General features: G+C 40.5%; 2 protein-coding genes and 1 pseudogene across 5 annotated transcripts; 1 reads left to right on the top strand and 2 right to left on the bottom strand.

Annotated features, from left to right (window-relative positions):
- Positions 1-2,794: 2,794 nt before the first annotated feature.
- On the top strand, positions 2,795-9,184 carry gng7 (guanine nucleotide binding protein (G protein), gamma 7). Of its 3 annotated transcripts, none has more exons than XM_028566522.1 (4): positions 2,795-2,880; positions 5,997-6,140; positions 7,307-7,422; positions 7,644-9,184. In XM_028566522.1, the coding sequence occupies exons 3-4, from the start codon at positions 7,342-7,344 to the stop codon at positions 7,767-7,769; spliced, it is 207 nt and encodes a 68-aa protein (XP_028422323.1). In that variant the 5' UTR covers positions 2,795-2,880; positions 5,997-6,140; positions 7,307-7,341; the 3' UTR covers positions 7,770-9,184. The 3 variants fall into 3 exon arrangements, with proteins under 3 accessions (XP_028422323.1, XP_028422324.1, XP_028422325.1); XM_028566523.1 differs by lacking the exon at positions 2,795-2,880 and adding an exon at positions 2,927-3,152; XM_028566524.1 differs by lacking the exons at positions 2,795-2,880; positions 5,997-6,140 and adding an exon at positions 6,369-6,445.
- Positions 9,185-15,244: 6,060 nt separating this feature from the next.
- LOC114547142 (growth arrest and DNA damage-inducible protein GADD45 beta-like) lies at positions 15,245-17,700 on the bottom strand (annotated as a pseudogene).
- Positions 17,701-18,288: 588 nt separating this feature from the next.
- Positions 18,289-23,293, bottom strand: LOC114546938 (interferon-induced protein 44). 2 transcript variants are annotated; one of them, XM_028566118.1, is made up of 8 exons: positions 23,044-23,293; positions 21,195-21,715; positions 21,012-21,063; positions 20,677-20,872; positions 19,915-20,067; positions 19,625-19,796; positions 19,210-19,310; positions 18,289-19,069 (listed from the first exon to the last, which is right to left on the bottom strand). In XM_028566118.1, the coding sequence occupies exons 2-8, from the start codon at positions 21,673-21,675 to the stop codon at positions 18,812-18,814; spliced, it is 1,413 nt and encodes a 470-aa protein (XP_028421919.1). In that variant the 5' UTR covers positions 21,676-21,715; positions 23,044-23,293; the 3' UTR covers positions 18,289-18,811. The 2 variants fall into 2 exon arrangements, with proteins under 2 accessions (XP_028421919.1, XP_028421917.1); XM_028566116.1 differs by having other exon boundaries at positions 21,195-21,701; positions 23,044-23,291.
- Positions 23,294-23,579: the final 286 nt, after the last annotated feature.

Here is a 23,579-nt window from a genome sequence, read left to right as displayed (position 1 = left end):
GAAGAACATGACAGGCAATATCTTTGAGACATATGAAAGACGACATAACCCAAATCTGAAAATGTATATAAAATCATGGGCCACTCAAAAGATGACAGCATCAAAGGTATTTTTAGTTAATTTCAGGCAATTTGTTGTAACCTATTTGATTATTTGCCTAGCAATCTGAGCCAACGGTTGTCATTTAGCCTACAGTACATAAAAACGACCAGAGATTAATTAAATATGCTGGTGGGAAGAAGCCATTCAAAGTGTCACTACAGATCAGGGTTCCAAAAAAAAGGTTTCGAGGGGTTCCAGCAAGATCTTTTTTGACTTCATTGTCAAATAAAGGTATACACTGAAAGCAGAGAAATTCTAAAATAATTTTGAATGGGGCTTTAATTCATGCAAGTGTCAATCTACACGTCAAAACATCCATACAAACGTATCGGGGCTGCAAAAGTCTTTGCGGGTCCTGATGTATGGAGGAAATATTTATTCATAATTCAAATTGAAAGTCCAAAGAGAAATTGAAAGTCCAAAGGGAAAACAAAGCGAGATCAAATTAAAAATATTATTATTATTTTTAAAATTTTCCATTTGGCTTTGGCTTTTGAATTTAATATTTGGCTTTTGAATTTCAATTTATCATTGGCTTTTAATTTTCATTTAATATTTGGCTTTTGAATTTCAATTTAACATTGGATTTCAATTTTCATTTAATATTTGGCTTTTGAATTTCCATTTAACATTGCCTTTTCATTTGGACTTGACACATGTCAATGTAAATGAGGAGGCGTGGCCCAAAGGCTGGTGGGAGGGTCTGAAACGAAAGGAGTGCAGAGGCACCTTATGAGCAGCAGGGGGAGCTTACTGCTGAGGAGCACACTGTTAAGCATCTGTCTGCAGATTCACCACTAGGCTGGGTCTTGTTTCACATGATAGAAAATGATGATGTAAGCTAAACACAAACGACATTTCATGCAACAACAGTGAAGTTTTCATGTAGTTACTATAATTGGGCCTGTGTTAGTGAGGACTAGATTAGGACTGGATTTAAAGCTGATTCTGGTTCCCAACTTCGCCCCAGGTGTGTCTGTTTAAAACACGACTCAGACAACTTCTCTCTTTTGATGTTATATTTAATTAAGCAACAGTAGAAACATGGGTGTGGGTAGCTCTGCTTACGTGTGTTTGTGTGTGGTCAGATTTCGAGGACGCACACACACACAATCTCAACTGGATAGTCATCTCCGAACTGCAAACTCTCCTTTTTCTATCTCTCACTTTTTTCTCCGGGTGGTGCGCGCGGTGTGAGGTGCGTGTCCGCGCTATTATAAAAAAGCAATCGATTATATGGACTATCTAGATCGGGAGTTTGCCGTATTAGCAGCAGCAAACAACTGGAAACTTTTTACAATTTTCATCTGCTATTCCACCACTAAATTCACTATTGAGACTTTTTTATGCGATAAATTAACTGTGTAGAGTTTGAATATGGGCAGTTTTACAAACGTTGATGGCCAACTGCACATTTTCTCCGATGTTGTCAGAAGCTTCAGTCTGACGGGACAGCCAGCTGGTGGCGGCCGGGATCGCCTCCCTGCTGGCCGGCCAGTGATGTTCACAGACACCGCTGTTAGCTGGAAGTCTGAAAAAGTATCGATCAGGAGTGATAGTTGTGAGTAGGCTACATGTTGGAGAATAGCACTGACACGCACCTCACACCGCGCGCACCACCCGGAGAAAAAAGTGAGAGAAAGAAAAAGGAGAGGTCGCAGTTCGGACGATGACTATCCGGTTGAGATTGTGTGTGTGCGCGTCCTCGAGATCTGACCACACACAAACACACGTAAGCAGAGCTACCCACACCCATGTTTCTACTGTTGCTTAATTAAATATAACATCAAAAGAGAGAAGTTGTCTGAGTCGTGTTTTAAACAGACACACCTGGGGCGAAGTTGGGAACCAGAATCAGCTTTAAATCCAGTCCTAATCTAGTCCTCACTAACACAGGCCCAATTATAGTAACTACATGAAAACTTCACGGTTGTTGCATGAAATGTCGTTTGTGTTTAGCTTACATCATCATTTTCTATCATGTGAAACAAGACCCAGCCTAGTGGTGAATCTGCAGACAGATGCTTAACAGTGTGCTCCTCAGCAGTAAGCTCCCCCTGCTGCTCATAAGGTGCCTCTGCACCCCTTTCGTTTCAGACCCTCCCACCAGGCTTTGGGCCACGCCTCCTCATTTACATTGACATGTGTCAAGTCCAAATGAAAAGGCAATGTTAAATGGAAATTCAAAAGCCAAATATTAAATGAAAATTAAAATCCAATGTTAAATTGAAATTCAAAAGCCAAATATTAAATGAAAATTAAAATCCAATGTTAAATTGAAATTCAAAAGCCAAATATTAAATTCAAAAGCCAAAGCCCAATGGAAAAAATAATAATAATATTTTTAATTTGATCTCGCTTTGTTTTCCCTTTGGATTTTCAATTTGTCTTTGGACTTTCAATTTGAACTATGAATAAATATTTCCTCCATACTGATGGGGCACCAGGCTTTCCCAACTAAATGACTGCAAATAGCCTACATCCATTGAAAATAAAGCCTACTGCATTCAAACTCCTCTTGTTTAGAAGACACTACACTATATTTGTGAATGTTTGTGTGGGAGCCCCTGGGTTAAAGGTACTGTCACAGGATCGGATGAAGGGAGAGAGACGGAGAGAGGGAGGGAGGAAGAGAAGGGAGGGGGTATAGAGGAGTGGACAGACACTGGTAGCGAAGGGGGAGGCGTTTGGCTCGGCGAAGACGGGGAGTGAACGAGCAGAGAGGGTGAGAAACCAGCGGATCTGGCCCTTTAAATTACCAATACAGCGCATTCGGAGGTGAGTTTGGAGATATTTGGGTATTTTTCTCCCTGTGTATAATAATTGTAACGTCTTTGCGCCTCTGCAACCCCGGCTTCTCTTCACCGAGGGCGGCTGCAGCGGAGAGGGGCTTCATCAGTGTCACGAATCCGGTTTTTCCCAGCCCTTTGCCGGCAGAGAGGGTGGGGAGGACCGGGGACAGGGTCAGTGGAAGATTTCCTACAGCTCGCCTGGACTCTGAGGACGCACAAGACACTGTTTCCAAAAACCTCTGGATTTTATATGCTGAAGTAGGCCGTGTGTGCCGATCAATTTGCATAATAGCGGAACATAAAGGCATGCGCTCCAGTCTTGTGCCCATTGTTATTGGATGGGTTTATATTGGCTGCAGGAGCCTGCCTCCCTCAAAACGTGTCACCACCCTGCTCCCACGGCTAACGATTAGGGCCTATTTGCAGACCTGAAGCGGTCTAGTCTGGTCTTCACTTGGGAAAATATCTCTGGCTCAGATATGTGCACAAGGTCTGCCTGTGCTTGCGCGCACTGTGCGTATGCGTGTGTGTGCGTGCGTGTGGATAGCCATTGGAGAGAGAGGACATGCTGTTCTATCCATCAAAATGCCCGCATTGTGTTTTCACACGGTAGAGAAGCAAGCAGGGCCTATAGTGGAGGACATGGCTCCGTACTGCAGGCCCGATCAGCGCCCAGGAGCCGCTAGGATCAATAAGGATTGATGCATTTTTGCGCGTCTTGAGAGCGGCTGTGTACTCGCTGGCTGGCTGGCTGACCGGGGCCTGTCCAGCTCTGGTGATGTGTTTGGTCCTGTCCAAGTCAAATGACCATCTTACAGTGCCTATATGTTTGCATCTGTGCATCGGCTTTACAAGAACATATATTCTATTTGGGGGCGTAGGAGAGGAGATATTTGAATGCGGAGGGGGCAGCGACGCTGGTTGTGTACAGCTTCCTTCTCTCAGCACGGAATGCGCCATAGCAGAAAGTTTATAAAATCAACAGGCTGAAGGAATCAAAGCACTCGGTTTAAAATATCACTGAAGTGTTCAAAAAGTGATTTAGGCTGTATATTTCCGAATGGTTAGTTCCCTGCGAGTTGCCAGTTTGATGCTTATGCATTTGAGAAAATATGAAAACAGCCTACATTTCTGAACAGCCCCATCATTTGCAATTGGAAGTTCACTTCCAAAACCAGAAAGCAATAGTTTGTGAAAGGTACAATAGCTTTTAAACAAAGTGGGTAAAAGTGCTGTCACCTCAGGCTAGTGTGGTGTTTACTTGGTGTATTATTAGTGTAAGTTGCTGTTGTTCATATGCATATCTATATTCTTCTGTTGGCTGTCACAGGGACACTCCTCAAACCCTGACAGGGAATTAGAAGATATGTTGTGATGGAAGGGTTGTGCGTCTCTGTATTTTTACAATTGTATTAAACACACAATCACACAATCACCTCCTATTGAGGGGAAAAGATCAGGGCTTCATATGGTGAACTATTACAGTCGAGGGTTACATTTAAGTCAGAGTTGGGTTTGAGCATGTAGTGGACTGTAGACTATTGTTAGGGTAAATTTCCAGAGTGTGTGATATTCAAAAAATCTCAAAAATTGATTCCAATATGATATTAAGTAATACAAAGGCAGATACATATACTTTCTTTTTACTATTACAAGCATCTTATTTGGGAGAGTGCCATGTGCCAAAATGTATGAGGGAAATGCATTTATAGGTTACTTATAAATACATTTTTGGTACCACTAATTTAATACACATTAGACATTTCCTTTTACTCTACTCTGTTATTAACTGTTAAAAAAAAGAAAAAAAAGTTAATTCTGTGTTAATTCAAATGCACTAACAAGTGTTCATGTCTCCAGAACGTGATCTAACGTGTCACTAATGTCGTCTTTTTGGCAATGATTATATTGACGCTAGTATTGATACTCAAAACAAGATAATGGTATGGATACGCCCACCCCTTATCTCCAGGGAATTAAGGAAGTCATTTCAATGCTGTCAAAAACAAGTTTGCATGTGTGTAAGAGAGAGCAAATATGCAGAAAAGGGACAGAAATGAGGGTATTTTGCCACTAAGGGTCTAGTTGGGATTAGGATTTGAGCTCAGGGTTAAGATTAGGATTAGAGTTTGGATGGGAGACACTTAATAAATGTCCTCAGAAGTATAACAATAATACAAATGTGTGTGCAGAGACAGAAAGAAAGAGAGAGAGAGAGAGAGAAGTGCATTATGTGTTATAATATAAATCTATTCACTCCCTCCCACCTCTCTCCCTCTCTCTCTCTCTCTCTCTCTCTCTCTCTCTCTATCTCACAAACACACACACACACACACACACACACACGCACACAGAGAGAGACAAAAGCCCTAATTACAGACATGAATCTCTGAGCTACAGTAGGAGTAATTAAAGCAGGAGAGAGGGCACCAGACAGAGAGACACAGTCGTAACACACTCACAGTGGTGTATGTGAGGAGCGAGGTGCGTTTTGATCCTATGCACTGGTGGGGAAACTTCTACACTCTGTGCTAAAAAATGTTTACAGGAAAGAAAGTGGAGGTTTTTTTAAATTAATCTTTGACAGCACAGGTATGAAAGGACTTCCTTTATTAGATCAGCAATGCAGGAATGTCCTACCATCTGATCAATGAAGTTGTATTACTGGTTGTGATGACAGATGTGTAATATAAATGATAAGGCTGATGATGACAGTTTGGCATTGAAGCAAATTCTATTCTATAATTTGAAATATGAAAACTTGAATGTGGGATGGTTTGAGATTTTTGTAATTGAAGTCAGCAGTTATACAGATTCACAATTGTATAGGAGTGGCTTTTTAAATGCAGATTTCCCTCTCACAGTTGTTATATTGCCAGACACACTAATTACTAAAAGAACAAAAACCTCCCCATATGGATCCATGGAACAAAATCTTAAATGCAGTTTGGAATTTGTGACATGAAGCATTTTTAGAAGCCCAGGTATACAAAACTGCAAATGGATAAAAAAACAAACAACTATAACATATTTAACATATCTGCCTGTCTGTAACCCAACTGTGTAAGCAGCAGCCATCTCACCTGCTCTCCTTTTTTACAGAGTCAAGCCAATGTGAGCTCAGCTGCAGACCAGCTCTGTTGTTTTGACTTGGCAACTGTTTTTCCGGCCGTACCTGCACCGCTCAGATCTCCATCCAGTCCCATTTGTGTTCAGAGAGAGTCCTGTCTGCCTACCATCAGTCAGGTGATCCTCTATTACCTCTGCTATGCCAAAAGGTTGAAGAATATTTAGCATGAATGACAAACATAGATTTATTAATCTAACAAATATTTCTTAAGTTAGTAAATCAAGCTCTAGCCTTATTATACTGTGCATATCACCTCCATAAACTGTATTTTGATCAAGAAAAATATTAATATTTCCATTGTTTTTTTTATTAATAATGTTGCACCACCAAGTAGTCACCTCACGGTGGTGCTGTAACTCTGCAACGCAGTGAAGCTATTGAGGACTTTAAGGGGGATTCAGCTCATAAATCAGAGCAGTATGTAAGCATTATATTTTTATATGTTTACATACATGTTGCAGAATACCCCGGTATATACTCCACAGTGGTGGAAGAAGTAAAAGTACCAGTACCACAATGTAAAACATATTCCATGACAAATAAAAGTCCAGCAGCAGTGTCATCAACAAAATACTAACAACTAAATTAAAGTAGCAAAATATTTAAATATTAATAATGCAGAAAATGGCCCTTCTTAAAGTATATTATTATATATTATATTATTGGATGATTAAGACTGATGCATTAATCTCAGCAGCATTTTAATGTGGTACAGTAGGTGGTCAAGCTAAATTAAAATACTTTATTCTGTAGTTTAATCTGCAACATAACTGTCAGATAAATGAAGTTGAGTAAAAAGTACACTATTTCCCTCTGAAATGTAGTGCAGAAGAAGTATAATGTGGCATAAAATGAAACCATCAAAACTGTATTTACCGTAAGCACAGTAAATGTTGTAGTTGTATGTAGTTACACCATCACTATCAACCATTGACAACTTGACCGACTACAACAAACCTTTTATGTGTCATAAAATACAGTATATATGGTACACACATAATATATTTGCTTTGCTAAAGTTTAAATGTAAATTTCCAAGCCAGACCTCATTTGACCTTAATGTCACCATGATAGTCTTGTCCTGGTTATACACGAGACACAAATCAAAACAGTTTTGAAAGCATGTCAGTCCGCTCATGCAAAACTATGTTCCAAAGTTAGATTTTAGTTGCCGGGAGTCACCTTGCCCTTCCTGCATATCGACATGAGGCGGGCCAGCATATTTGATGAAATCACCTATCATTATCTGCATAGCAAACATTTTTTACTCTCTCTCATTCAGTTTTCTCCTGAGTTGGTGTATTCTGATGGATCAGTATGTCTACCACTAATAATATCGCCCAGGCCAGGAAACTGGTGGAACAGCTGAGGATTGAGGCAGGGATTGAACGCATTAAGGTAGGACGATAGTTTACTACCGTGTTTGTTGTACGTGTGATCATGATCATGTGTGATACCTTCCTCTTGCATCTCCTGCTTCCTCTCTCATCTACGTCCCTCACAACTCCCTTTCTTGTCCACCATCATCTTTTTCTTTGTCAAATATCTCTCCACTCATTTAAATCCTCTACCTTCTTCTTCTCTCTCGTCGTTCCTCACCTCTCCCGCTCTCCTGACAGGTGTCCAAAGCAGCAGCAGACCTGATGAGTTACTGTGAGCAGCACGCTCGTAGCGACCCTCTGCTGGTTGGGGTTCCCACCTCCGAAAACCCTTTCAAGGACAAGAAGCCCTGCATCATCCTATAGCCACGCTACGCTCCTCCTGCCATCACATACAAAACACACACACACACACACACACACACATACACACACATTCATACATACTCATGCACATACAGACAAACATCAATGCACACATTCAGTATTTAAATTGATCCCCAGACACACACATCACATGCAAACACACACTTCAAACCCATCTAGCATACACACACACTCCCAAAATAGCCACTCTGGAAAAGCGCCATACCCTGGAGCCGCAGCTAGAGGACAGGTATCTTGTTCTCTCAGTGGCTGAGATCAGTATATCACTGAGGTGCTTTTGGTAATATTCATATATGCTGGTAAATTAACTACAAGTGTCAGCTTAACTTGAAAAAGAGATTTGGACATTAATAATCAATAGGAAACCAGGATATTTGTTCCTTGTTTTGTCATGAAATGAGGGGTTTGGAAAAGGATGGACAGCAGTGCCATAGGCAAGGAGTGGGAGGTTGCATGTAGGCAACAGAAATGGGCGGTAGGCGCTCTTGCCGACCATGCCAAACACAACCTGGTTTCCCATTAAAAGCTCAATAAAAGCTTTTTTTGTGAACGTTTTAAAAAGGTTTGAGAGATTTTCCACAAACCCGCCATGTGCTAAATTATAGCAGCTTATTTCGGAGCGAGTGGCTAAAGCCTTTGCCTTTATCAGGCTAGCATGTTCGCACCCAAACCTGTATCAACAGACCTTCTCTGCCTGTGGCCTCCTGCAGCTGTCTGCAGCCTTTTGGCCAAACTTCCAGCTGTGCCAACCTGTACAGAAAGTCGTCTATAGATGCTGATCTGCTGTCACCGATTCCACTGCAGTTTATTATGGCTGCTGTTGGTTGAAATCGATGTCTAAGCTGACCTCAGATCTGCACCTATGACGGGAACATTGTTAATTGCTCTACACAGAACTCAAGCTATTAACCCTGGACGTTTACTGCATTTTTCTTAAGAAATACTTGTTCGTGAACTCAATGTACATTTTGATATTTTATTGAAGCATTACTTAACAGATTAGATAATACTTTTTTATTTTTATTATTGTTTTGCTTTGACATAGGTGTTGCCCCTGGCTGAGCAGGTTTTTCTTCCTGTCTGACGTTAAATGCTAGTATTAATGAAACGACAGGAATCTGGTTGTAAGCCAGGGGCAATACCTAACCAGATACCTGCTAGAATCTTAAACAAAGGTTTCTACTGTACATCAAGCCTTCCTGTGCTTTACCCTGAGAGAGGGCCAGGTCACAGACTGACCATACCTTAGAATCAGTCTGCAAGGACTGCAAGGCTAGAGGAGTAAACCCAATCTTAAAAAGTAAAAGTGAAGCTGTAGAAAAGTAGAAATTAAGCTTTCCATTTTCTACCTTCTCCTCTTATGTTTGATTCTTTTCGATTGGCAGTTTGCATAAGGTTAAGTGAAGAGATATATTACATTGGATAATGCAAACGACCCCCATGAAAACGAGATGCTGCATCCCATGGGGTTGATCCTCTAATAAATGTTCATAAATAAATAAATATGGAGGTGTTTGTTTTGTTTGCCTCTACAGTAGAAAATAGGGATACCTCTTGTTTCAATGCATACTAATTCTGGCTTTAAATCCAATTATAATTAATATGACCTGGCTTTACCAGTCTTTAAAGTTTCCAGTCTCCCACTTGGAGCTCAAACTGGTCAGCGACTGGATCGGTCCCATCTCGAGTTTCCTCTGTCCTCCTCTCCACCACAATCCTCCTCCTCTCTGACAAACCAAACTTGATTGTAAAAGCTGAAGATAAAGTGAGAAAAAAAAATGAAGTCAAGAGAAACAAACTAAGTGTATAAACTTTCTTTCAGACGTGCAGAAGTGATAAGTTGAAAAGTAGCTGTTTTGAGTTTATTTTTGAGTTTCTTCTTTCTATGGAGTACATGGAACCTGGTCAGTTGAGTATTACCCTGTACAGTGTTTGTAAAATGCAAAATCTAAACACAGAATCCCTTTCTGTGGATGTTTCTGTTGGATTTTTTTTAGTACTACTTATTCTGTTCTGTCAGTGACCGTCATGTCTGTCTTCATTTCATCTTTTTTTTTTTGTTATTCGGATTTTAGAGGCTTGTGATAGTGGAGGATGGTTTTAAACACAGATACAAATACAAACACCTGATAAAAAACAAAAGCCCTGTTAGGTTTAGCATCGTATCCTGTTAGAGGATGAATCAACATCGGACCTCATTCCTGTGGCAAAAACCAACCTCCTGATCTATACTTTAACACCAGAGCAGCCATTTTATTCTCAAGTGTTGGTTTTGGTGGGACAGGCAACTAGGACTACACACATGCACATAGCACACACTCTCTTGCTGTTTGATTGTCACAGGTCAAAGGTTAAAGGAGCGGCGGGGCTGCGCATTGAGAGCTGCTTTTGATGGTTAATTGCTGCATTTAGCCGAGGCTTTTGTCAAGAGTAAAGTACAGTGAAAGAGCAGGGTGGAGTCATTTGGGTAGGACTTATGGCTGTTGATGGACTGTCAGGGGAGTTGAACCCACTGCTTTTCTGTTTTTTATAACTTGGTCAATATAAGCCACCTGCATCACTGACATTTGGGGTTGAGAGGTGAGCACTTGTTTGTGTGCACACAGTCTGAAAAACCGACACCTTGTAAAAATAACCACATTAAAAAAATAGTGGTGTATTTAGTCCTAGAAGTGTTATTTTCTTTATACAAAATTTAAAGCTTCATTTTTCTGCATTTTTGTGACAGAATGAAAATATCTTAAAATTAGGTGCCCATGAGCAATTTGTGAACTTGTCTTTACAGGAATAGTTTGACATTTTGGCTGAGAGAAGATTGATACCAATCTCATATTTAATGAAAGTGATACCGATCTTCTTATCTAACTCAGCAAGAAAGCAAATAAGCATTTTCCTGAAAATGTGAAAACTATTTCTAAATCAAGGTTGAATTGCTAATTGCCATCACTGCTTGTTTACTGTAGGCGATGGTTCCTGGTACAGAGCCCTGCTTCATCTCTCATTTGCCTTTGTTCCGAACACAGAGAGAAGGCAGTTCCCAAAGTACAGAGAGAGCAGGAGCTGGAGGAAGGCCATAGAGAGCTGAGACTGTGTGTGTGTGTGTGTGTGTGTGTGTGTGTGTGTGTGTGTGTGTGTGTGTGTGTGTGTGTGTGTGTGTGTGTGTGTGTGTGCCTGCGTGCCTGTGTGCGTGCATGTGTGTGGGGGTGCTGGGTGCTAGTGTTTGGTGGCTGAAAAGGATGATTTGGCAGAGCAGTAGGCAGAGAATAGAAAATAGAAGTGCACGTGCGTGTGCATTTGTGAGTGTGTATTTGTGTGCTGTGCAGAGTGTCACATAGTTATGTTACAGTACTGCAGCCCTGCCATTCCAGGTCAGGGTGAGTCTGACCAGAGGAGAGGTCATGAGTCAGAGCAGCATGTATGGTCTCCACTCACTCTTTTCATCTGTCAGATGCTAGTGTGCTCATTCTGGAGAAGAGTAAACAAGGATTCTGTCACAAGCTAAAATCGTTTGGTTGAAGCGTGGGAAGCCATTTTTATGTGATGACCAATAATAACCCCAAACAACCCACAAAACTGACAAAGAATTTCTAGCTCTATCTGTGACTGACTCCGCTACATTATATTAACTGCAGTTTATTTTCACCACTCAATAAAGCCTCAGAGACTTTAACAAATAGTTTGACATTTTGGGAAATATGCTGATTCGCCTTTTGCAGAGAGTTAGATGAAAGGATTGATACCACTCTCATATTTATCTGATCAATATGAAGCTAAAGGCGGCAGCTAGTTAGCTTAGCTTAGCTTTAAGACTTGAAGCAGGGGAAAACAGCTAGCCTGGCTCTGTCCAAAGGTTGTTACCTCTAAAGCTCACCAATTAACAGGCAATATCTCGAATCATCATAAGCTCACCAGCTACTGACTAGAGCGTCATATTTAGCAAACAGACATGAAAGTGGTATCAATCTTCTCATCAAACTCTCAGCAATTATTGTATTAGGAGTATTTCCCAAAATGTCAAACTATTGCTTTGAATTAAATAAATCCCTTTATCTAAATCTGTAGAGATATTTGAAGAGATGGTTTGACCTGATTGAGGTTGATATGAATTGTGGTCTTTTCATCACAAAAACAAAAACGAGGAACAAGCTAAAGAAATGGCTACAAACAGAATCCTGAGTGCAAACTGCAGTGACAGGTAGGCAGTAATTTAGAACTATCTGGGATACGTTTACTTTCCCCATAATTTTAACTAATGTAAAATTAAAGCTATAGTGCACAACTATTTGATATTAATGAACGTCCGTTACATTCAAGCCATTGTCAAATGAGTTGAAACAAAGTTAATTAAGCCTATCAGCTCCAGAAAACTCTCTCTACATTTCTCAGCATGGCTATGTTTACAAAATGGTGTAGTCCGGTGTAATTTGCACGCAGAAGCTTCAGTGATGCGTTTTATGTCACAGCTGAGAAAGGACAACAGGAACGTTCAGCATTGGAGACAATGAGGACATACAAATTTCAAGATAATTCCCTTTTCTGAAGATGTTTTTTAATCCTCCGTGTTAGCAACTGCGTGGAGGAGGGGTGGGGGTGCGATCACTGAAGGCCTGTATCATGTGGATGCTCCGACAGTGTTGTTGTCATTACTTAGAATTCCTCATGGGGGCAACAGAAACTATGCACCATAGAGGAAATAACTGATTTTGGGAAAGGAAAAGCAGTTTCTTGTAATTTATTTGCAAGGTGCAGCCAAAGGATTACAACTGCAGAAGATTTACACAACATAAAACCAGCATGCATACATATCAGCACGCACACACACATGCACACACTGCTGTTGTCCTGGAGATGTCTGACAGATGCTTTTTTAATCATTATTGTTTTTTTAATCATTCCATAGGTGGTTAGGCTTAAATCAGAGACGGCCTGCCTAAATTGCTGGTTTGGCAGTTTGTCTGATTGGTTGTTAGTTTGCCTTATAGTGGCGTATATTGATTTAATGCTGGTTTTGAGGTTATCCGATCAACAGAATAAACAGCGTTAAAGTAGAACATGCGGCTCGAGATGGAAATCCACTGGTGTTGTGACACAAAGCGAGCCCGGTGAAATTTATTTCAGGTCAGGTGGGGAAAGTTGAGGCTCCTCACTGGTAGACTTTGAAATTCAACCTCACTGAATCGGCTCTGAGCCCTTCCCGAGACTCATCTTTTGTGTTCTCATCTCCTGTGTATGCATACAGTATATGTATCTTTTTGCCTTGATTGATTATGAAGAAAATATATCTATTTTTTGTAACTGTTCTCTGATGTGCCATAACTCATGTTTTCTTGCACACTGTTAATATTTTGTGGATATTGCTGTTAAAAAGATGATATTGAGAAGTAGATAACATTAATAAAAAGATGATATAACAATACATGCTCTTGAGTCATTTTAATTTTTAATTTGAGCCATGCTAGTGGCATGGCTCTATGAATGGCAATGTCAGTCTGTTGATTGGTTCCCCACTTTGGTCCAGACTGAAATATCTAAACAACTATTGGATGCAATGCTATTTAAAACAGACATTCATGGTTCCTGCTAGCTTGGAAACAAGATGAATCTGCAAGCTCATGTTTTATTTGCTCTGGCAACTCACATTTGCAATTAGGTCTGGCGATGTCAGACTAAGTCTAACTTTGGTGATCCCCTGATTTTTCATGTAGCACCACCATGAGGTTGATATTTGCAGTCTAATAACAACTAATTCAATAGCTGTTCAAAAAATGTAATTATACCATAAATGCAAGTTGATGGTCATACAATTCTGTACACACATTCATGTCCCCCTCAGGATGTATTGTAACATTTTATTTGTCCAATAATTTGGTTAGTAACCAAATACCTGCAAAACGGTTGACATTCCCATCAGCCTCAGCTGGGTTTACTGCTAATTAGCAATTGTTGCATCTGCATGTTAACACAGCCATATGAGGATTGTAATACTATGCATTGACAATATAACAGCATATGCATTTCATTTGGGTTTAATTACATTGAACGACTGATGTGAGGCATCCATACTTGTTTGGTGTTCTGGCACTTCTGTATTAGTTGGATGTATCTGAATTAATTAAAGCTATTTACAAGTCGGAAACTCATAACTGGAATAACTCTGATATGAAATGATATACATACATTTTTGTCTGCAGTTTATTGAATATTGTTTCTGTCATTTGTGCTTTCTGAGTAGGAGCATCTGGCTTTTTCCCACACTGATTGTATATAGATAGGCTATATGATACACATGGACACACATGCTTCCGGGCCTGATGGGTACAAAGTGTGCAGAGCAAAGATGAAAGCTAGTTGCAGCAAATAGACAAAACAAAGAGCACAAACAGGTAAAGCCTCCCATTTGGGTCATTTGACAGGAAAGTCATTGTTACAAATATCTGCCCTTTGAAGCACTGCTTCAACAGTCACAAGCTTCCTCCAAGTTTTAAACCATAGCCTACCCCCCACCCCGCTGCTCCCCCGACTCCTCTGCAAGTCAAAGCCAATCCCATTTAGGGTGGATGAACCAGAGCCAATCAGAAGTCAGTCCCCACACTGGCCAAACCCACGTTCAGCTGGTAGTAAACAAATGGGTGGTCCATGTGCCTGAATGTTCCCTCTCTTCTCTTCTGGCTTCAGAGCTGTAAACAGACATGTGAGAGTGGGAAGAAAAACAGAGTGGAAGGAGGGCGGAGGGGAGCATGAAACACTTGTACTGTGTTGCAGGAACATCTTGCTACCTAATCATGTAATCAAGACGTATTCGCACATGCCCAGATCTCGGCACTCTGAAACACTAAAACATGCATGTGCAGGTTTAGCTTCATTATGTAATTTGGAAATTGTACACATCTAGAATGCAAATGGCTTGGAAGAAATTAAATCATTAGTTTGAGCAGGCAACTTGCATTTTTCCCGCCCCCTGCTTCTGACGGGGCAGCGGGTCTGCATCAGCTTGTTTTGCCTGTTTGTTCCAACACAAAAGAGTTTCTGTCTCCACCCCAGTTTCACACTCTGATTAGTCTCGCATTGCCAGACCTATTTCCACAGCGCTGTGCCAGTGCTGGTGTATGGTCTGGCTACATCGCCTATCTATTCTGGGATAGGGAAAACACTAGCGAGAGTTAGAAAGAGGAAAGGGACACACTCCAGATGTCAGGCTTTAACCCAGCAAGTTACATCTGTTGAGCCAGACTACACTCTGACTGACTTAACTACAAGGAAGCTTCCCAGCCAAATTTGTAAGCCCCATCACCGACAAAAACTTTGCCCCAAATGTGCATGTTTTCTTTCCCATTACTTCAACCCAAATGTAAACTCTACTTGCGTAACTCAGCTATAGTTCTAGTTCCATAATGCAAACATGGCTTTTGTTTTGAAATGTGAGCATGTGGTTCTTGATAAAGAAGTAAAACTGATACGAACACAATAATTTAATAAAAGACTTAGATAACAGAGCACACAATTAGAATAGATACAAAAAACAAGTGATACAATCAATAAATTAGTGGTGTAGCACTGTTTCTATGAATTTAACAGCATTTAATGAAAAAAGCAGCACTCCTATAGGCACACGTGTTGGCCGTAGTTTCTCCTGCAGTACATTGATAATTTAGAACTAACTTTTTCCATCAGATCAGACAGTTCATTATTCTGCTCAATCTATATACTCCTGATGAAAAGCATCATGTTCATTGCCCCCCCCTTTTTCTTTGGTCCTGAAATAAATAAATTCTGTAGGACTTCCAACTTGAACACAATTTCCATTTCAGTTTCCATGGTGACGATTCCTCCACAGGTTCAGCTGCTCATTCAAGATTGCGCACGCTGCCAACCCAGTCTTTTCTAAAGAAAACCACAGGTATTGTATGAGCATACCACACATTGACACACACACCTTCTCTCCAAGGACTCTCCCATGTCTGAATCCACAGGAATGTTGGACATAGTTTCATTAGAAACACACTCTGGGTACAAGCTGGGGTGTGGACATATTTCTTTCGATGCTACTACTCCTGTTATTGATTGTCACACCCCATAAACATTGTAAGTAGCCAAATAGAAGCTCAGATTTAGTTTTACTGACAATGTACAAACAATGTGGTCTGGATGTGAATCTGCTTTCCTGTCTGTGTCTTTTGCACAAAGCAGATTTGATAGTAAACGGTCTCCACTCTGACTGTTTCGACTAGTCATGGAATGGGAGTCCTTGGTCCCTGCTTGTCATCAGGCAGGATAGCCCGTCCCAGTCCACTTCAGGCCATCCCTGCATGAGCAACAACGGATCCCTCAGTTCATCATTATCCGAACCCCGAAAGCTCCTGTGTTTGTTGTTGTATTAGGGTGTCAGACCATTCAGCGTTCCTGCAGGACCAGTTCAGGCACCCACTGGTCAAGGCGTTGACTCTCCCGGCAGTAGGTCCCCACCTCTTGTAGCCTGCAGTGTTCCGCCTGGGGATTCTGCATTGGAAACAAAGACAACATCAAATTCATTTTGAGACTTCAAGGCGAATTCAGTCTACAGAAAGCTAAAACTTAAATCACAGGGGAAAGTTTCAGAAAGTATAGTAATGCTAAGAACATGAAGCAACATTTCAGCTACGTCACTGGATGACCATAACCTGCAATAATACATTTCCACTTTGGCCTTGCAGTTACATAAGACAGGGCTGTTGTGCTGAGTTAACATACCGTAACCAGCATGCAGTGGAGGTCTCTGAGCTCTTCCTGGTTTCTGCTGGCGTTCACAGCACCCAGCAGCTGCTTGAGACACTGAATGCCTGAGACTCGCAGGATGGTAATGCCGCTGTCGCAGCAGAAGGACTGTAGCAGGGTGAAGTGGATCTGCAGCGCCACATCGTCTGCATCGTCTCCATCGTCAGCTGCCAGAAGGCACAGGACCACACTGTCTGGGTCTCTGGGGAGGAAGGAGAAAAGGATGAGTTTAAGGAAGACACCTGCAGTCACATGTCTGGGATGGAAGTTATTTTCTGAAATAAGAGAAGCATATACTCGGTGTGTTTTTAAACATTGCAGGCATTGGCAAACTTTATAGTTTCAACTCACGCATTAAGAAGTTTAGCTGATTCATAAATGCCAACGGTCAGGCAGTCTTGTTTCTAAGCAGTCACCAGCAACTCCTCCAGAGCCAGACCTACAGACTGCATCCTGAGAGGAGAAAAAACAATTCAATTTTTATATTCAGCAAAAACCAAACAAACTGGAAATAGACCTGCTGCAGTTCTTTATTAAATGGGCCCAATACTGTATTAATCAATTTCCTTAAATTCTGTTATCTAAAGTCAAAGAGAAGCCAGATAAAAATCTATCAGAAGTTATTATTATACCCTTATCAGTCCCATCAGTTTCAGCAGTCATGTTGTATGTCAATGACTGCGATAAAAGAGGGTCTTTGATTATAAGCCTTATATAAATATAGGTTACTCTATATGCATGGTCCACACAGAACATGCATGCACTGCTTAACATCTTATAATAGAAAAGTCTTAAAATATGAATGAAGTTATATTACTTTCTGAAGTCATGGTTTATGCATCAACTTTTAAAGTTGTATGCTTATATGTTGGCAGACTTTAATGGAGTTGAATGTATATAAAGTAGTTGGTGTTGAAAATGTCTGCACTCCAGATAAAGTCAAAAATCCAAGCTCACAAAGTTTGATTTTATTGAATCAAACTCAGCAGCTCGGGCAATGCAAGGGTCAAAGGAGGAGAAGCATTTCTGTCCAGCACATGATTTCCATCCTATGGCTCACACAGCCATAAAACTGCAGCCAAATCTGACAAAGTGCAGAAAAACCGAGCAACAAATCTCACCTGTTCTCGATGGACCCGAAGCTTTCCCCTGGAATCATGTTTGCAAGTCAAAAATGAATCTCCGCTTGACAGTACTGGTGTGAATATTCCCTCTGTGTGTGCAGGTCAGGAGCGTCAGCAGCGTTTGTTGTTGGTAACGTTGCGTCACACTCTTTATACCCGGGCTGAGAAGAGGGTGGCACCGAAACTACGCGAGTTTTGCAATTGGCTCCAAAGAAACCCAACTTCTCTCTTTGTCATGAGGACTGTTTGATAAGTGATGATTTTACACAATTTGAAAGTACATTTGCTTTGTCATTCTGACTTGGTGATTTGCGTGACATTAACGTGCATAATGAAAACATAAGCGTAGGGCCTTTATATGCCGAAAACACATAGCCTAGTGATTCCAAGGAAATTCGATAACAATCAACTAAACTTCTTTATATGTTGACCTGGGCAGATTCAGTTGTGCTGTGCAACAGTCAGCTCCTCGTCTTTTCATAACGTCCCAAGTTTCCATAACTGCACCTAAGTGATTATGAAATTATGACTGACATCTGGTGGCTGACTGAGGGAAAGAAAAGTCTGAAAAACTTTTCCACTGAGTAAAACTGAAAGTCAAACATACAAAAGAGCCATACATGTTTAAGTAAGACGTCCATTTATTTCCATTTTGCGAGCAAAAGGTAGTGTGTGATACTGGATATAATTATACGTATGCATATTTTATCAGAAACCTAAGTGCATTTAAATTAAAACAGTGGTGAAAAAAAGGTAATACTGAAAGGGGTTTAAGAGTCAAGTCACCTAAATTACTGCAAAAAGTATGAACATTCATTTAGTTGTCTAATGTTTCAAGATATCTGAAACTCAAAGTTGACAAAAGAATCATGTGGATCCTGTTCTGGAGCTCATGAAGCCCTGGTTACTCTGCTGAAGATGAAAACGAAATGTAAAAAGTGTCTACTCAGGTTCTGAATTATCAGGTGGCTTATCACTGTATGACTCCTTCCTCCTCTTCAGCTGCAGGCAGATAAAAAAAAAAACTAGGCCTACATATCAACGGATACACTTGTAAACAACCATGCATTTCCTTTAATAGCCTATATTTGATCAACTAACTCATCAGCTTGAAATGAAGTTTGATAAATGCTGATATTCTGGCTGTCAAACAATGTGTTTAGCTTGTTCTGATAGAACTGGGCGGGTAAGATCATTGGATCTGTAGAGATCCAGCTGCTCAATCCCCTCTTGGTCCTCAATAACCTGGTTCTCAAAGAAGCTGTCTGCGTAGTTCAGCATCTGCTCCACAGCAGTCAACAGCAGTATGTCAGTGTCCTGGTCCAGCTCCAGCTCCTCGCTGTAGCTCTTCACCGGCAACACACAGGACAAGGGGATGCCCAGAGACTCACTCAACTCCCGGGCCTGAAAGACGGCAAAAGAAAAAGCAATGTACATGGATTAAGTTATCTATACCACCACAAAAAACAAGTTTCCACCTCATTGATTACAGCATCGCTGTTCCCAATCTGATTTCTTGAGCATCATAACACGATCATCATTACCTTCCTCTGGACGTAAACACTGTGATACACGTTCTTTAAGTCTTCTGCCACCAGCGGACAGGCCTCGTCCACTTTAGTCATCAGCAGAATCTGAGGAATTCCTATATCGGACAAGAAGAAATAATAGAGTAGAAGAGGCTAGATTAAAATTGTAAGTGAAAGCTTACTGACCCCTTGGAGGAAATAGTCATTACAGTAGCAAGAGTCGAGATATATAATTGAGCATGAGGAAAGGCAGAAGTAATCGGCATACACAAAGAAAACTAATGTATCCTGGTGTCTGTTGGTATCATACGCTAGAAGTGTCTGTAATACTAGGACTAGTATATAAACATATATAAAATATAAGAACTGATATACAGTACACTGTGAAATGGTGGAACCATTCTGAATATAATGCTATTATGGTGCTAACCCAGCTGGTTGGTCTTTTTCCGGATGCCAGCAAACTTGTCCAGCATTTTTTGGGTGAGGAGCGAGACCTTGCAGGTGTCGATCACATAAACAACACAGTGAATGCTGTCATTCAGAGTTGCTTGCTTCCTAAAGCCAGGAGCGTCCTCCTGGAGAGGAGTGGAGGGACTAAACTGAGGAACAAAAAAGCAGAGGAAGATTCATTTGTTATTAATAACTCAATAAAGCATCCTACATTCTTACACTAAAGCAGTATCATGACGATGTAGGAATTAGGAGACATAAGAAGACCTGGTAGCGATCTTTTATGTGGCCCTTGTAGATGTTGACTAAGTCCTCAATGTCCAAACCAGCATCAGCGTTTTCCTCCAGCCCCATCGTGTCACACAGGATCAGAGGAACAGCTCCACCACCTTTCCCTGCCTTGATGGTGTAAGTGCGGAACTACAGAATTGAATGGGACAAACTGTATAATTAGAGCATGTGTAGAATCAGTTTAACATTCTTAATGTTACAAGCAGTCAAGGAATGGAATCCTTCAAATGATCTACATAATGTAACTATTCTAATTTAGTCTTTTTTCATGTTTTCCACCGCTGTTTTTGTTGCAGTTTACAATCTGACTGTCCTGATTAGGCTGCGGCAAACACAAAGGACACATTTCAGCTTCAACATATCTGCAGTGTATCACAAAGAGTAAAAATTGAGCCAATACCTGAGTAGGGCTGGGCGATATGGAGAAAATCAAATATCACAATATTTTTGATCAAATACCTCGATATCGATACCGCAACGATATTGTATTGTTGACTATTGGTGCTTTCACAAAATATTTACACAATGAGATTTTTGATAAATAACCATCAGTAATGTGGATAAAATGACTAAGTGGGTAAAGGCAAATAATAGAACAGTTACAACAGTCTGGTAAGTTCAGAAAAAGTCCAGTAAAAGACACCACTAATGCCGTATTACGATATCCAAAACCTAAGACGATATCTAGTCTCATATCACGATATCGATATACTATCAATTTATTGCCCAGCTCTATACCTGAGTGGTCACACTCTTCCCTGCTGTACCAGCGATGGCCTGGCATGTCATGTTGCCTCGAAACGTTGAGTTGATGGAGTTGAAGAAGCTGGACTTGCCGGCCCCGACAGGTCCCACCAACAACACCCGGGCTTCATGAACTGTTTTAATATCAGGCTTATAGCTCTGAATAACCTTCATCAACTGCTGCTTCCTCCTAGAGGGAACACAAATGATACAGATGATATTTTCAGTTACAGTTCTTTCTTCTAGTCTGGATACTAAAACACTTTCGCCATTTACTTTTCTTTTAAATGAGTTCATTGTCGCAAAAGTTGCCAAAGTTTTCTACTTACTCAGCAGTCCACTGTACATTCCTCCAGGGTTTGGCCAGAACATCTCCCAAGCCTTAATATGGAAAATAAATACATTGTAACACGATGGCTTATATATTATTCTAACATTTAAAATGAATTTACTACAGTCCACACCAATGATGTACTTTAAAGATTGTCTGAAAGTATGTGGATAGAACACACCTTCAACTCGAAACACTTCAAACTCCGTCAGTGCCAAGTCTTCTCCGTGCATCGCTGCAGCCTGAAAGATGAAGCTTGTCCCTGGGTTGGACTGGATCTCAGGTTTGTCCTCATGCAGGAACACCAAAGCACCATAATTGGGACCAGTGGCTCCGTCTGTGAAAGCAGACTGTCCGCTGATACCTGCCACCCTCAGGGGTTTATCTTCCCCTGCGCTGATGCTGTAGAGGAAGGCCTCCTCGTCCCGGACGCCCTCTCCGCTCTGGGTGTAGTCTTTTGAGGTGTAGGCCCCGAAGACAAACCCAGCAGCATTGTAGGCGACAATGACAGTGGGTCCCTGTTTGTCACAGCGGTTGTGGAAAGCAGCAGCAGTGAAGCCATGGACGCTGGCTTTGTAGAGCAGGTGGAGTCTGACATGACCGAGGACAGAGAGCAGCTTCTTCTGCTGATCTATAGACAGGCTGGATGTGACTACAGACATGACGGTGGCAGACTGTCCAAATACACCTGAGGACGCAGAACTATGATTAGATGTTATGGTAGAGTTCTCTAATAAGGCATACTCTCCCCTACTAAAAAAAGCTAAATGTGTCATCATGTGACATATGATAACCAAGTATAATGTGAAATGTCCAAAATCACATGCTAATACATATTAAATGTGTTCAACATGTGAAATGTGTTTCAAATGTGATATCTTACTTTCCTTAGTGGCTCAAAGTACCAATACAACAATTTAAAAATGAAAATAAATGTACTTATATGCAAGTAAAAGTTCTACATTAAAAATGTTACTTCTGTGCAGATGTATTATCAGTGAAATGTACCCAAACTATCTTAAAAAAAAATGGCCCATGCAACTGATTTAATATTAGCCTACACTGGATATGACATTATAAGATTGTAATACTATTATGCTGAAATGTGTAAGCATTTAAGTGGTGTAGCTGGTTGAGTTGTAGCTAGTTTTAGCTTTTTATATAGGACTTTAGGTAGGGGTGTTGGACAACCTTCAAATAGTCACAAAATAAATTTGAGGGGTCGTGAGATTACAGGGGCGGGGAATAAAAAGTGTTCAACTATTATCAACATCTTTCATATGAATATAGTGTAGTCAAAATATAATAATTCCCTCCATGGAGTAAAAGTATAAAGTATCTTAAAATAGAAAGGGGCTACATAAATAAAGTACAATAAAAAATTGGACTTATGTACAGTACTTGAGTAAATGTAGCCTACTTAGTTACTTTTCACCACTGCTTACTATCCCATGTGAAATATCTGAAAATCAGATTTCTTGTATATGATTTTTCACATTTAAGATGATGTTTTACAGGTGATAAACATGTGCTTTGGGTTACGGAGTGTATTAATTGACAGTACATAATGTTTTTTTACTTTAGAGATGCTTCATGGAGCAGTAATCAACCATCAGTAATGACAGATGTTGGGTTGCCAGGTTCATAAAAAAAACAACTGTAGGCTACATTCTTGCTGAAGCATAACATGTTTGTCTCTTTAGCTGGTAGCCCCAGTCAAATGGGTTAGTTTCACTTTCACTTTGATGGACAGGTTTAGAAACGGTTCTTTATACGGATCAAAGTGCTTTTTATAATACTGCATTGCTTAACATCATGTAAACATCGCAGCAAAGACTGTCCACAGTCCATATGTTTGATTGTTTACAAAAAAATCTAAGAAATGGCTTCTTAGATGGAAAAGGCATCGAAGTGAAAGCGAAAGTAACCCATTATCGACCGGGACATAACTCTGATAATTAATGTCGGACCAATGACAGAAACGTGTTTAATCTGAATACAGCTGATGCAGTTAACGGCTATTAACTTACCTGCAGTAGAAGTAGGCTAGTATGGTAAAACTCTAGACGTACAGGGTAAAAGGCAGCAGGTCGCTGTGGTTCAGCAGCTGTGTGTTTCTCCGTCGAGGGTAAAACAGAAATGAAACTGCACCGCCCTTAAATATTAAGGATTCCGTAATGAAGCATCAAAAGGCCCAAAACAATGCTGAGTTAACTGGAGATGAGACTCCTAACCCGTATATGATAACCTGTAACCTGTTTTGGTCACAGTTTTATCCAGTGGTGGGCGAAGTACTGAGATCATTTTCATAGTAAGGTATAAGTAAAAGTAGCTTAACAATACCACAATTACGCTATATTGGAATATTGTTACTGATTCATGTTGTCAAGGTAGAGTCAATTCCAATGCTGTTGGGTAGTCAGTGCTTTTTTAATTAACTGATCATGTGTTTAAAGTATTGATCTGAAAAGTATAGTAACTAAGCCTATATCTTTGACATAGACTAAATACAGTCTCATAAAGTAATTGAAAGCAATACTTAAGTAAAAGTACAAGTATCTTACCA

This window comes from Perca flavescens, chromosome 20 (genome assembly GCF_004354835.1).
Source record: "Perca flavescens isolate YP-PL-M2 chromosome 20, PFLA_1.0, whole genome shotgun sequence".
NCBI classification, from domain to species: domain Eukaryota; kingdom Metazoa; phylum Chordata; class Actinopteri; order Perciformes; family Percidae; genus Perca; species Perca flavescens.
The sequence above is the reverse complement of the archived record's forward strand: the minus strand, read 5'-3'. Positions and strand labels throughout refer to the sequence as shown.

Bases quoted from the DNA above. Each gene is read 5' to 3' on its own strand.
- gng7 (XM_028566522.1), top strand. From the start codon at position 7,342: ATGTCTACCACTAATAATATCGCCCAGGCCAGGAAACTGGTGGAACAG. The intron at 7,423-7,643 runs GTAGGACGATAG...CTCTCCTGACAG, and splicing joins CAGGGATTGAACGCATTAAG to GTGTCCAAAGCAGCAGCAGA.
- LOC114546938 (XM_028566118.1), bottom strand. From the start codon at position 21,675: ATGTCTGTAGTCACATCCAGCCTGTCTATAGATCAGCAGAAGAAGCTG. The intron at 21,064-21,194 runs GTGTGTTCTATC...TTCCATATTAAG, and splicing joins TGAAGTGTTTCGAGTTGAAG to GCTTGGGAGATGTTCTGGCC. The intron at 19,797-19,914 runs GTCTTCTTATGT...TTTGTTCCTCAG, and splicing joins ACATAAAAGATCGCTACCAG to TTTAGTCCCTCCACTCCTCT.